At 36.9% G+C, this 14337-nt stretch overlaps 1 protein-coding gene across 1 annotated transcript; it reads left to right on the top strand.

Moving 5' to 3' along the window:
* The first annotated feature begins 2695 nt into the window (after positions 1-2695).
* LOC108572391 (plexin-B) lies at positions 2696-9250 on the top strand. Its single transcript, XM_017934626.1, has 6 exons — positions 2696-3107; positions 3210-4135; positions 4219-4622; positions 4707-5199; positions 5272-9018; positions 9118-9250. The coding sequence occupies exons 1-6, from the start codon at positions 2720-2722 to the stop codon at positions 9223-9225; spliced, it is 6066 nt and encodes a 2021-aa protein (XP_017790115.1). The 5' UTR covers positions 2696-2719; the 3' UTR covers positions 9226-9250.
* Positions 9251-14337: the final 5087 nt, after the last annotated feature.

Raw genomic sequence — 14337 nt, 5'->3', positions numbered from 1 at the left:
ATCTGTACGCAAAGAGCGAGGTGAATTTGCCTCGATTTTAATTTCGATGTCGTATATATTGAAGGCCTAAGGAGGCTGGCCATAGCACCGACTCTTATAAACACGTGTATAATAACTTGTTAGGCGGTAAATTTTAAACATTCTTTCTGTTTTATAATTTTTATACGGTGTTTGGAGAAGCCTTCCTTGTAATTGACAAGTGGGGTTGCTTGTCGTGCATAAAACATAAGAGACTTTTAAAAGCGTGTATTTCTATCTAAGAAAAACATTTCTGATATTAAAGTGTCTACTTAGGTATGCTAAGTTTGGCTTATATAGAAATATATAGAGATTTTTCCTTTCAAAGATGTAACCGGTCTGTAAGAAGTTTAACATTTAAGTAAATATTAGATACGTACAACACGAAAAAAACCCACACACACACTGATACACAGCTTATACATATATATTGTATAACGAGTTAAGAGAGCGATCGAGACACATTCGAGAGGGAAAGATAGAATGAATCCAGTCTTATATAGTTACATCGATCATCATGTTCTTAATTATGACCTGCTATTATTAGTTATCTATTGTATTTGTTACATGTAAAATGAAAGATACCACAACCAAAAAATCCAAAACCCTCTCCATAAAAGCAAAAAAAAAAGAAACGTTATTAAAGCTGTTTGAAGCTAGGTATATGTATAAATAACATGATATTTACAATAATAAATCGTGACACACGAGTCACTTTGGACATGACTACTTAAACCAGTCGACTTATGAAGAGATATTCTAGAAAGGGTTTTTATTTGTGCAGTATGTAAAGAATGTGAGTACAAAAGAGATAAAGTAAAAAAAAAACGTACCATGTTACATCGAAGCCTTTGCCACGAGGCGTAACGAAAAATTGGGCATCACTGGAAGCTATAAAAACAAAAGTAAAAAAAATGAGGTGCTGTACTCAATAAAGTTACGAGTCAAATTTCATTGTAAACATCTTGTTGTTATTAAAAATAATACCAGCAGTATCAAGTTTGGAAATTACGTATTAAATTTTTCTCGTTCTTTACATATATGTCTCTTAACGAATAGTGTTTTCTCTTTCAAATAGACGCACTTTTGGCTCTAACATAGTTAATGCATAGTTCCAATAAATCCAGAGTTTTAGCTGGAATAGTAGGTACGTTTTATCCATCGAAGAAAAAGTACGGGCGTTCAGCCGCAGGAGGACGCAGCATTTGTGATCGGCGATAGGTGTTCGTATAGTCAAAGGAAGAAAGAAAAGGAAAGTCGGTAGGAGAGAGTGATAGAACTAGTCAAGGAGAGACACTGAACCGTGGGAAAAGCGCGACAGGAGCGAAAGAGAGAAAAAGATAATGAGCAAGCGGCGCATGCCATAGCCACGGCCCCCAACTTGCTCTAAACTCGTGCAGCCTGTCGCTGTTGGTCGAATTTTAATGGCGGCTCATTCTGATTCCCTGTTTTGTGTTATTATCAAGTGACGGACGGTATTTCTACGTTTTATATGTTACCGAAGGGAACGATAGGGAGTTCCGGTGAATCTCGGTTGCGTGGCTTGGTGTTCTACCGTCTGAGGACCGTATCGGTGGCTCGTATCAAGGACATAGTGCATATCCGCGATGTGTCGTAGCGACTCTTGCGTACGAACATTCCATCGTGCAGTCGTGTTGTACGCTTTGGCTTTTTCGTGAAAAAGGGCGACCGTACGTGATAAATAAAAATGTTTGGTTTTATTTTAGTTCGATATATGTGCTAATCTGTGTGTGTATCGGTCGTGAAAGAGAAGCAAAGTCACACGGGCTGACTGATGATCGTATCAAATCGAGTGAATCGAAGCTGCGAGCTTTTTCCATTCTGGAGGTAATTCTTCTTCTTTTTGAGTAATTACTTGGAGATATGCTCGTATTTTACGATCATATGGGAAGCATTTATGACCATCTGGAATATTTTATTCATTGGGATTCTGCTAATTCGCTCGGTTGTGTTTTGTTAGACAATTATTGACAAGGAGCGGAATATCCTTGCCTTTGTGCGAAGACACTGGCCTTAGCTGTCAAGTGCAGCTATGCTGCTCACACTAATGAAGGGCGGTGCGTGCAACGGTGTCACTCAAAAAGTGTGGAGCCATCTGCCCTAGCCTGACATCGTTATCGAGATGTTTTAGTACCAAAATCGGTCAGTGATACATTATTTATATTTTGACAGTTCGCTTTTGGATTATTACAATCTACTTACGCTTAACCACGCATGTTCAGTTTTCGGAAAAACAACGTGAATCTGTGAAAATATAAACGTTTAGTTTACCTTAACGATATAGTCTGATATATATTTCGATATTTCTGTTTTGTATTTTACAATGCATTTTCGCGATGCATGAAATAGTTTTAAAGATTATGTTTAGAGAATGTGTAAAAGTTAAAAAAAATTTTTATACACAGCGGAATTTTGAGATTTTATAAATACAACCTAATTTTTTTTACTAAATAGCTAAATGTATTGGATTTTTGGAATGTTTCAGAGGTGCCAGGCAATGTGCATCATGTCGGTGCCTGGATACATGTATAGCTGGTAGTACTGTATCAATACTGGCTTTCTACCAGTGGGACTCATACCCTTGTTGTACCTTCTACACTTCCTACCCTAGACTTGTACACGCACAAACGCGCACGCATAGCGTGTGCGCCTGTGCTTTGTCAACTATTGTCTACACATCATGAGATTCTTGGGATTTGTATCATTTCCCATTTCACCTACTGTGTCATCTTCTAAACTGCTGCTACCACTTCATCGATTATCCTTTTCATCCATGTCTGTTGCCACCTGGTTCTTGGTGGTACTGGTAACTGCAGCCATAGATACACCTGCTAGTACTGTTCCACCTGTACAAGAAAACAAATCTCTACACATTGTAACACAATTTCCTATGGGAGGTGGTCAACGATATGGATTTTATCCTTTAGATCCAAATACAACAAGAGAAGGTGCTCTTCGATTTAATCACCTCACTATAGACCCTGCTACAGGAAGATTGTATGCAGGTGCCATCAACAGACTGTTACAATTAGATTCTAATCTCAGACTGGAAGAATATGTTTCCACAGGTTAACTGATGATTCTTGTTATAAATTATATATTGTATTACATAGCAAATATTAGAAATTGAATAGAATAGAATATAGAATATTGTTTGTTATTGTTTTCAGGACCAAGATTGGATAATCCTCAGTGTCATGCAACAGGCTGCCCTTCTAGGGACATAACTACATCTTTAATGGACAATGTGAACAAATTACTAATTGCTGATCTGGAATCACAAACATTGATTGCATGTGGTTCCCTTCTTCAAGGTGCTTGTGAAAAGTACAAAATGTCAAACATATCTATTAAACCAGAATTCATTCCCCATAGTGTAGCAGCTAATGATGAAAATTCATCTACTTATGCTTTTATTGGACCCGAAAGATATAATGCATGGGGACAAACCAATATACTCTATGTTGGTACTACATTCACTAACAGAGGGGATTATAGGCACGACGTGCCTGCTATTTCCAGTAGAAATCTTCACAATCTAGAATTCGCAGAATATACATTTAACAAACAATCGATCGTATATATTGACGTGAAATATCGAGATCACTTTCTGGTTAAATACGTATATGGTTTCAACGCTAGTGATTACGCGTATTTTGTATTGGTTCAAAAACAGTCTCATCTTCCTGAAGAAGAGGAAAAAGGTTACATCTCTAGATTGGCTCGAAGTTGTATAAGCGATCCGAACTATGATAGTTATACGGAAGTAACGTTACAATGTACCGTTGACCTAGGAGATGGAAAACTGCAATATTATAATTTAGTGCAAGATGCAAAAGTAGCACCTGCTGGAAGTGATCTAGCCATGCAGCTTGGTATTTCTGTTGGTGATCCAATTTTTGTCTCCGTATTTTCGCCAAGTAGAGGCATCACGAATGAGCCAGTATCTCGGTCGGCACTTTGTGTATACAGTTTGCAAGATATCGAAACAAAATTTAACGAAAACATCCACATGTGTTTTAATGGTAGTACTAAATATAGAAACATGGGTTATGTTAGTGGTCCTATACAAGATGGAAAATGTCCTACGGCAGGAGTAAGTTTAAAGAACTTTTACACATGAAAACATTGTATGTTTTCATTACAAAAATTAATTTGCATTTGTCTTTTTATATGTAGACAACAGGTAACATTCTGAATTTCTGTGAAGTTGGCTTGAAAATCTCCGGAATGTCACCAATCGTGGGACAAGCAATCCTACATTTCCCTGACGAATTCATCACTTCTATAACAGTAGCTAATACAGAAAGTCATACCGTTGCATTCTTGGGTACAAACGAGGGTGCCCTCAAGAAAGTTTTACTTTCTGGGACTGAAGCGTTTGTCTATGAAAGCATTGTAATCGATAAAGGAAACAGATTGATGCCTGACACTTTAATCTCGCCAGATGGAGAACATATTTATGTTCTGTCAACTTCTAAAATTTCTAAGGTTCAAGTCGAGCATTGCAGTAGTTATACCAATTGCAGTAGTTGTCTTGATGCAAAAGATCCTTATTGTGGATGGTGTTCATTAGAAAAAAGGTAATTATATACTTTTTATTTCGTTACGTATAACTATTCAAGTTCAATCAATTTCATTTTTATAACATTAATGTATCGTTTTAGGTGCACGGTTAGGGGAGATTGTCAGAAAGCAAGTCACAGTAGTCCCCGATGGTTGTCGTTAGGCACAGGACAGCAATGCATCGATTTTGAGCAAGTTCTTCCAGATCGTATGCCTATCAATCAAATGACTACGGTTCACTTAACAATCAGAACTCTACCCGAATTACCAGCAGGGGCTAATTATAAATGTGTTTTCGGTAACGCCGAACCCATCGACGCACTAATGACCGGTTTTGGATTGTCCTGTCCTACCCCACCTGTTATCGAAAGACCCAATATACCAGATGGAGCCGATCACGTTCTAGTACCGCTATCTGTGCGTTCTAGTGAAACGAACAAAGACTTTGTTTCGCGAAATTTTGCGTTCTTCGATTGTTCGAGACATACCGTGTGTACAGAATGTGTCAAATCTCAATGGGCTTGCAGCTGGTGTGTGTACGACAATAAGTGTACACATAATACAAGTTGCCAGGGTATAATTTCAGGAGAAAACGTGAGTAACTTAATATAAAATTTTTTGTAAAATTTAATATCGATTTCCATAAATAAAAATTTAATTTTATAGAATCAAGCAAACCTTGCTGCTCATGGGGCACAGTACTGTCCAAGGTTCGTTGAACGTAAGGAGCCCCTGATGTTACCCAACAGCGTGCCCAAAGAGATAGTGCTGGAAGTCGAGAATTTACCACATCCTCAAGTTGGCCACAGTGGTTTCCAATGTATCGTTTCGATCGAGGGTGCCAACCTAAAAGTACAAGCCCGCGTCGACAGCAGCCGCTTTATAGTTTGTGACAAAACGGTGTACTCGTACGAGGCGGTCACTGGTGAATACGAAGCGGAGGTGACGGTTGTTTGGAACATCAACCATCACGTAGACAAGACTACCATCATTCTGTACAAGTGTGAAGTGTTGGGTTCGCATCGTGAACACGCAGACTGTTCTCTTTGCGTGACCAGAGACGCGCGCTTCGAATGTACTTGGTGCGGTAACAGTTGCGTGTTTTTTTCACCATTCACCGAGTGTCCAAAACCGAGGATAGACATGATCAAGCCTCTGAGCGGACCCATTGAGGGTGGTACGTTGGTAACCATCGAAGGTAGTAATTTAGGACTGAAAGAGAGCGATGTGGAGGGAAAAATACATATTGGAAACACTCCTTGCGCATTGGTCGACTATGAGGTATCTGTACGCATCGTTTGTCGCACTGGACGACACGAAGCAACAGACACTGCTTCTGTGGTAGTTGGAAACGATGCTGGTTACACCGAAAGCGCGGTACTGTTCAACTATAAAGACATACGGCTGTGGCGTGTCTATCCATCGGTTGGTCCACAAAGTGGTGGCACGCAACTCGCCATCACTGGAATGTACCTGAACATCGGTAGTACTATTTCAGCCTACTTAGACGAATTACCGTGCCATGTTAATGCTACGCAGGCGAGCAGTACGAGACTGACTTGTGTGACGAGTAAATCTGATCGGGTAAGAAGAATTGAAAGACTGACGCTTAGCATAGATGGAGCAAATCGCACTTTAGATGGTAACCCTTATAACTACACTCACGATCCTACCATTATGGAGATTAAACCACTGACAAGCTTCGCTTCCGGTGGTCGCATGATCACTGTCCACGGTACGAACTTAGACACCATCCAGAAGCCTGAAATGGAAGTTTACTTCGACAATGAGCTACTGCCAGTGAATAGAACTGTTTGCACGGTATTAAATCCGACGCAGATGGAATGCCCGAGTCCTAGCGTTGCTAAACGTTTCATGACCCTGCGGCGGAACGAACGTGCCGCTGTTAATGGTCAGAGCACACCACCGCAATCACTGAAGCTGAAAGAATCTCAGTTGTCTCTGAAGATAGCGTTCATCATGGACAACGTAGAAAGCGTTCGAGATCTGGAAAAGTATTTCAAAAGTCTCAGAAATCGCCTGCTCTACGTAGAAGACCCGAAATTTCTGGCTTTTCCACGAAACATTAAATTGTACAAGGGTGACACGTTAGTTATCGAGGGGGAAAATTTGATTTTTGCAAGCGATGAGTCAGACGTGAATGTCACTGTTGGAACGATGCCGTGTAATGTAACTTCCCTCGCTTTAACACAATTAGTTTGCATTCCTCCTGATTCACAGCCAGCTGACACGGATGAGCTGGGAATTAAAACTGAGAACGGTTTGCCTTTAGTGGTGGTACGTGTCGGAAGGAGCTTAAGATTTCCCATTGGTTACCTGCGTTATGAAGTTATTAAATCTTATCCAATTCCACCAGAGGCAATAGCTGGAATAGCTGCTGGAACATTTGGTCTGGTGTTTTTGTTTGTTCTGGTATTGATAATATATAGGAGAAAGAGCACACAAGCGGAAAGGGAATATAAGAGGATACAGATACAGATGGACACTCTTGAAAGCAATGTTAGGATGGAATGTAAGCAGGCATTCGCAGAATTACAAACTGACATGACTGATTTGACAGCAGATCTAGAATCATCTGGTATTCCTACTCTGGATCACAAGAATTATATCATGAAAGTATTTTTTCCGGGTGTCACGCATCATCCCATATTGAACGATCCTAGATCACGCAGTAATGTATCTAGAACAAACTACGATGCAGCGATGATTCAGTTTGAGCAATTGATTAACAATAAATACTTTGTACTGACATTTATTGAAACCCTAGAGGCTCAGAAAGACTTTAACATTAGAGATAAAGTGAATGTTGCTTCATTACTCATGGTGGTACTGATGGGCAAAATGGAGTATGCCACTGATATACTTATGAATCTCTTACTCAGACTCATTGAAAAAGCGGTAAATACAAAGCATCCGCAATTAATGCTGAGGAGGACTGAGTCTGTAGTGGAGAAGATGCTGACAAACTGGATGGCACTTTGCATGTACAATTATCTGAAAGATTACGCGGGTTCCTCTCTATTTTTATTGTTCAAGGCAATAAAGCATCAGATAGAAAAAGGTCCTGTGGATGTGATCACGCATGACGCTAGATATTCTTTATCCGAGGAGAGACTGCTCAGAGAGCAAATTGAGCACAGTGTGGTCACCCTGCACGTCGTCCAAGATGATCTCGATGAGAAGATCCAGTGCAAGGTGTTAGATTGTGATACTATAAACCAAGTGAAATCCAAGATCCTAGACGCACTGTACAAGAATACTCCTTTCTCACTGAGGCCGTCCGTTCATGACGTAGATTTGGAATGGAGACATGGTAGGGGTGGTCACCTGACTCTTCAGGATGAGGATCTCACGACAAAGTGTAGCGGCGATTGGAAGAAGATCAACACACTTGCGCACTACGGTGTTAAGGAGTCAGCCGTTATGTCGTTAATACCTAGACAAAACGATGGCTTTTCTGTCGCGTGTAAGCCACCGTGTCACAACTGTAAACCGTCACATTATCATCATCAGCAACAGTCCATTCATCATCATGCTCATCATCATCATCTGCATCGACACGCAAATCACTGTTCGTCCACACATCTTCCATCCACACCTAACCACAATCTAATCAGTCCTGTAATGTACAATCACCCTGTCAGCGGTTTATACTTAGAGTCTCAACATTCGCCGCCTATAATAACGGCGAACGGTGACATAGAGACTGGGCATGGAGGTAACCAACGATTATATCATTTGGTAAGGCCTATCGAAGATAGCCATTATCCACCAGGAATGGGTTTTACCAGTAGTAAACACCATCACCCTGAAAGAACACACAAAGCTATCCCAGAAATATTTTTAACGAGACTGTTGTCGACGAAGGGTACCGTGCAGAAGTTTGTCGATGATTTCTTAAACACGATATTAACTGCGAACGAGGCATTGCCCAGTGCTGTAAAATGGCTATTCGATCTATTGGATGACGCCGCGAAGAAACACGGGATCATCGATCCGGAAGTGCCACACGCATGGAAATCGAACAGTTTGCCGCTTCGATTTTGGGTGAATTTCATTAAGAATCCAGATTTCATGTTCGATATTAATAAGTCCACGACGGTCGATTCGAGTTTATCCGTAATCGCGCAAACGTTCATGGATTCCTGCTCGATGACAGAGCATAGGTTAGGCAAGGACTCTCCCTCGAACAAATTGCTATTCGCTAAGGATATACCGCACTATCGAGAGAAAGTGGGTCGTTTTTACTCCGATGTACAAAGACTGCCGCAGATCACTGATCAAGAAATGTCTAGTGCCATGCAACAGCTGAGTGCGTCACACGCGAACGAATTCGATGTGATCGCAGCACTGAAAGAACTTTACATTTATGTCAGCAAGTATTACGAACAAGTAAGTAGCTTTAATCTAAAGTTAACGTTTGTTAGCTTGTTAAGTTTTTCTTTGTTTTTTCATTAGTATACGGAATTAATTAACGTGATAATTGTGTAGATCTTAGAGGCCTTGGAGACAGACGCGGGCTGTCGCAAATTACACCTAGCTCACAGGCTAGAGAATGTCGCGTGCACGCTCGAAGGAGAGGAAACCAGTGCTTGCTGACATAACCTCCTCATCGCCATCCCAGGACCCGTCAATCTCTCCAGAAACACTGACTAGTGCCTCCATTTCATGCATCAGATACACCTCGTTACATATGTACAAATCTACACACCATGTGAATAACAATGCCGTAAATACGTGCGATTTCGTTAAGGCTAGTCAGGCGATAGTTTTTTCAGGATAAATTCATGTCCTGGTTGTAGTATTTGCATCTATATGTCATGGCCGTATCGAAATACGCTCGTGCACACGTACAGATATTAGCAAAATGATAAAAAAGTGGGAAAAAAGTAACGGCGACTCTAACCCTTAAACCTGATCTGTTTTTATTAATATTGTATATTTCGTTTATTTTACTATGCATATACATACATATATACATACATATATACAGTGACTCCCACTAATAGTCGGATACTCTTTAGAATAGTATAACTTTTTAAAAATTGGATCTAATGACTTGAGTTTTTTTGAGAAGTTAGAAAGATTGGTATACTAGATGACGTGTGCAAAAAATTTTGAAAAAATAGCAATTTGTGGGAATCACGAAGAAAATTGTAAGGGTCACTGTTTACAACTTTTTTATCTGAGCTTGTAATGAAAATTTAAAACACGTTTTGTAGATTTATATCAATTATACACATACTGAAAATTTCATCGAAATCGGTTGGTGGAGAAACAAGCGACAGACATCGAAAGATATAAGAATCTTCAGATTTATTACAGTTATAGGCCGAAAGTCGTGAAATAGTGCGATTTTCACAATCTTTAACCGTTTGTAGTTCATAGCAACATTAGCCGATTTCGATGAAATTTTCAGCATGTGTATAATTGACATAGATCTACTAAACGTATGTTTTAAATTTTCATTACTAGCTTAGATAAAAAAATTATAAACAGTGACCTTTATAATTTTCTTCGTGATTCCCAGATATTGCTATTTTTTCAAAATTTTTTGCACACGTCATCTAGCATACCAATCCTTCTACCAAAAAAACCTCAACTCCTTAGGTCCAATTTTGAAAAAAGTTATACGGTTCTAAAGAGTGTCCGACTATTAGTGGGAGTCACTGTGTGTGTATGTGTGTGTGTATATATGTATTTGTAAGAAATTATAAGAATGACGACGAAAAGTGAATATTCGATCGAATCCCAATGCAATCGGTGGAATCTTCAATTAATAAGAGATATAATTTATGAGACGATCGAAGAGAAATTTAATATCTTCGGTGATGTAGTTAAATATTGAATCGTGTAAGTGTTTAAGGATTTGAGATACGAAATTCATGCAAAAATAATACTTACTAACAAAAGGGTTAATGATTTCAATTACATTGTTTGCCGAATGTCTATACGTGTATACGTAAATACGGAGAACGCATATATAACATGAAAGGAAATAACGTGTGTAAAAGTTAAGTGAAAAAAAGAAAAGAAGCCATAGTGTCCACCATCACGCAACATACACCTCCACGGATTGTAGTGAGCTAGTTAGAGAGGGTCTATATATGTATTATAAGTTGGGGGTGAAGAACCCTTTTGGAGAGAGAGAGAGAGAGAGAGAGAGAGAGAGAAGAGAGAGAAATGATATTAAAGTAAGGTAATTAAAATAATGTTTAACAAAAAAAGAAAAGAATTGAACAATTAAGAATTATGAGAGCAGCTCGGACTACTCTAGGCCTATCTACGTATATTCAGTACGTAAAAAAAAAAGAAATTTTCGTTCATTTTTTTTTTTTTTTTAGTCTGTTTTATTTGAATTACACTTATGTATTAAGTACGACTGTTACTATGATCTATAAGACAACTATATGGATCATAATGATTTTACGGCTATTATATGAGCTATATTATATCAATTATTGCTCTTATATAATTAAGTTGTATTATTATCTATATAGGTACAATTATCGATTAATTGCCCATTCAACAATAGTTATTATCGTATATTGCTAAGCGTAATAGAAAACGAGAAAGATCTTTTATATTGTATACCGGCGAGGAAATTTCTAGGATCTTTCGAATGCGAATTAAACAGGGAAAGAAAAGAGGACACTGTAAGAAGAAAAATTTTGTACACATGTCTGGTTGTATTTTTCGCCGGTCATTAGGTATTTGAGATTTTTCGCCAATTGGTCAATATTGTCGTGGTTAAACGCAGCGAAAAAGAAAGAAGAAACGATTTAATAAGACACACAACGATGAACAGTATTTTCTTGGGATTATGCCGCCATTTTAGTTCACATAAGACTGCCTCTGTTGGAAAGTTGCATTTTTTTATAAGGAAGCATTTAATTATCTCTCAATATTATTCATTATTCCAACGTATATGTATTTAACGGTTGAATTCACTGCCCACTGCGCACTGCCAATTTTTCTCCATGCGCTTTTACGAACTGTTTACACCGGAACAGACCTACTTAAACGTCCGATTGAACCGCGGGGTTGATTATTTGACAATTTACGTCAATGGTAGGTCTGGGAAAGCTGGGGTTCAAGCTCACTCTTGTACTTAATTAACACTCCTGTGTATTTCATCTACTATACCGGCCCCCAGGTTTCCTATTGATGACCATCAACCTATGTATCTCTCTATTATATGTATTGTATTTATTTATATTCCGACGAACGAATTATCTTATACGAGAAATGGTAGTACGTCAATCTGTCCTATGTGATTCAATGTATCACTTTCTTTCAAGTACGTCCATGACTGTACGCGTATTTATGTTTCTTTCAACAGATGTGAAACACGCGTTTGCAATCTTGAAACGTTAGGTCGTTCCATGAAAGTTCTCGTTCAGGTAGAAGAAAGGTGAACGTCGCTCATCTTTACTCTGTAATAATTTAATTTTCTTGTACATCACATTTTTCCAATGCGCATTTCATGCAATACAATAATCGCTAGTATGGAACAAATGATAACAGAATGTACAATGAAACTTAGTATCCACGAGCTTTGATCATATTTATATATTTATTCTGTTGTCATTTCTTTTATATAATGTTCTAAATACATTATTTTATACATGTATTTAAAGTACCATGTCGTAATGGAATTAAGATTAACTTTCTTGTATATTGAATTATAAAACGCGTACTGTAAGTTTAGAATGATTTTTTTGCCAAGTATTTTTATTTGTTGAACATATTATATTTGTACAATGAGTTTATAGCGAAGAATATAATGATCTTTTTTGTTTAATAATTTAAACAATGCAAAGCAAGCTTTTTAATCCAAACGATTCTATTAAAGTTTCAGTAAAAAAAGTAGTACTTGTTTGATTGCAGTTTAAAAAAATAAGTATGAACATACTGCTTGCTTGAATTTGTTCATGATTTTTGCATACAAAAATATTACACCTTACACAAGCATATTTGAAATCAAATATTCACTCTTGTATAAAACAAATGAATGTATAAAAGAAGAAAATAATATTCATATTTACAAAATACATTAGGTATATTCTTCCTCTACTTTATATGTAGAGTAGAATACATACTGATTACATAGAAAAATTCAGAACATACATGTCTTTCCAACAATTAGAAGGAACCTTGTTTGTGCAAGCAATGATTCTCTTTTTCTAATAAATTTATGAAACAGAACATTCTTGTGAATAGTGTTTGCATTCATTTTGATCGTATCAAACTATTGGATGTAGTCTTCCAAAATAAAATTAAAAAGTCGATTTCTGACTTCAATCTTCAGTAATTTTAACATTTAATTGGAGTAATGAATCTACTTCAACAAGTCTTATACTCTGATTCTACTAGCGTAAATATTTATGCTACATTTAAACATTGTGCAAATTATGTGTCATACATATACACAATTTAGTTGGAGCAATATCAAAATTTTTGAAAATTCCATCTTTAGGTCTTTATCACACTTTATCGCCCATGAGATATTTTTAATTCAACTATTTAGAATAAAATAAACTGAAATGATAGACTAAAAATTAATATTTCTATTATTTAAAGGAGACTTATTAAACGTTTTCAAAGTAGAAATTGTATTCGTACATTGATTATTCACAAATTGTAAAATTATAATTAATTTTTCTAATTGTGCAATCATTTGTAAATTTTTTTTCGTATCAAACATCCTATAAAAGATTAACTTTTTTGTCAATGAAATTTTATTAACTTAATGATTAAAATAAAATAGTTGAATAATTCAATATGAAATTTTTACTAAAATTATAGAAAAAATCTATTCTACTAATTGTTAGGATGTATAAATATAGTAGTAGTAGAAAAATGTTTTTATTTGTACGAGTACAAATTTTTTTTCGGAGTATTAGAAACTTATCTTTAAATTCTAGATTGAATTAACATTTTATTGTTATATAAAGTGCATAATAAAAATGTCTGGCGATAAAAAGCGATAATGTGTATTTTAGTCGAATAAGTGTTAAAGCTGTATGTGTGTGTACATTAGAACGATCATATTGCTAATCCTTCAATTGTTTATCAATGCATGGAAAAAGTTGGAATTGTAAAATTAATTTGCATTTTTTATAAATATTAAATAGGTTCGATCCTAATTCGAATAATATTATGTAACGTCCACAATGTAAGAATCTATGTTTTTTATAAGGGCATACCATACCTTTTTTAACTTATATCATTTTACATAGTACAGATTGACGTATGTTAACATACTTGCACACATATTCGTATATACATACGTCTCATCCCTATTGTCTGAAGTTAAAGAATTCCTGCCAAGTGTGTGGTAGATCTTTAACGATCGTTCATTTTGCAGAAGTCGTGTAGAATATCTTGTACGGTATGTAAAGTACATCATACGTTCGAGCGCAATTCGATGGAAGGCCGTGGAACATGTTACACTTTAATGTATATTGTGCACATGCAAATCTCGATGAAACTTTGCTGTTTTCTTGAAGCATTTCAAAAATACAGACATTGCATAAAACGTTACGATACTTGTATTCAGAAAAATAGTTAGAATAATGTAGAAAAAAATGCAACGCATTCAAATGATTTTATTCGAACCGGAAGTACCATGGTTAGTACTTGAGTTGTTTAACTACGCGTTTAAAATTTTAGTACATCTAACGCAATTACTTTAAAATACACAGCCAT

This window comes from Habropoda laboriosa, unplaced genomic scaffold, assembly GCF_001263275.1.
Source record: "Habropoda laboriosa isolate 0110345459 unplaced genomic scaffold, ASM126327v1 scaffold65, whole genome shotgun sequence".
Lineage (NCBI taxonomy): Eukaryota > Metazoa > Arthropoda > Insecta > Hymenoptera > Apidae > Habropoda > Habropoda laboriosa.
Note: the sequence above shows the minus strand (reverse complement) of the source record. Positions and strands in the feature narration are given on the sequence as shown.

Excerpts from the sequence above, each read along its gene's own strand:
- LOC108572391 (XM_017934626.1), top strand. The coding sequence starts at position 2,720 with ATGAGATTCTTGGGATTTGTATCATTTCCCATTTCACCTACTGTGTCA. Across the intron at positions 4,136-4,218 it reads GAAAATGTCCTACGGCAGGA|ACAACAGGTAACATTCTGAA; the intron begins GTAAGTTTAAAG and ends TTTTATATGTAG. Across the intron at positions 9,019-9,117 it reads TCAGCAAGTATTACGAACAA|ATCTTAGAGGCCTTGGAGAC; the intron begins GTAAGTAGCTTT and ends ATAATTGTGTAG.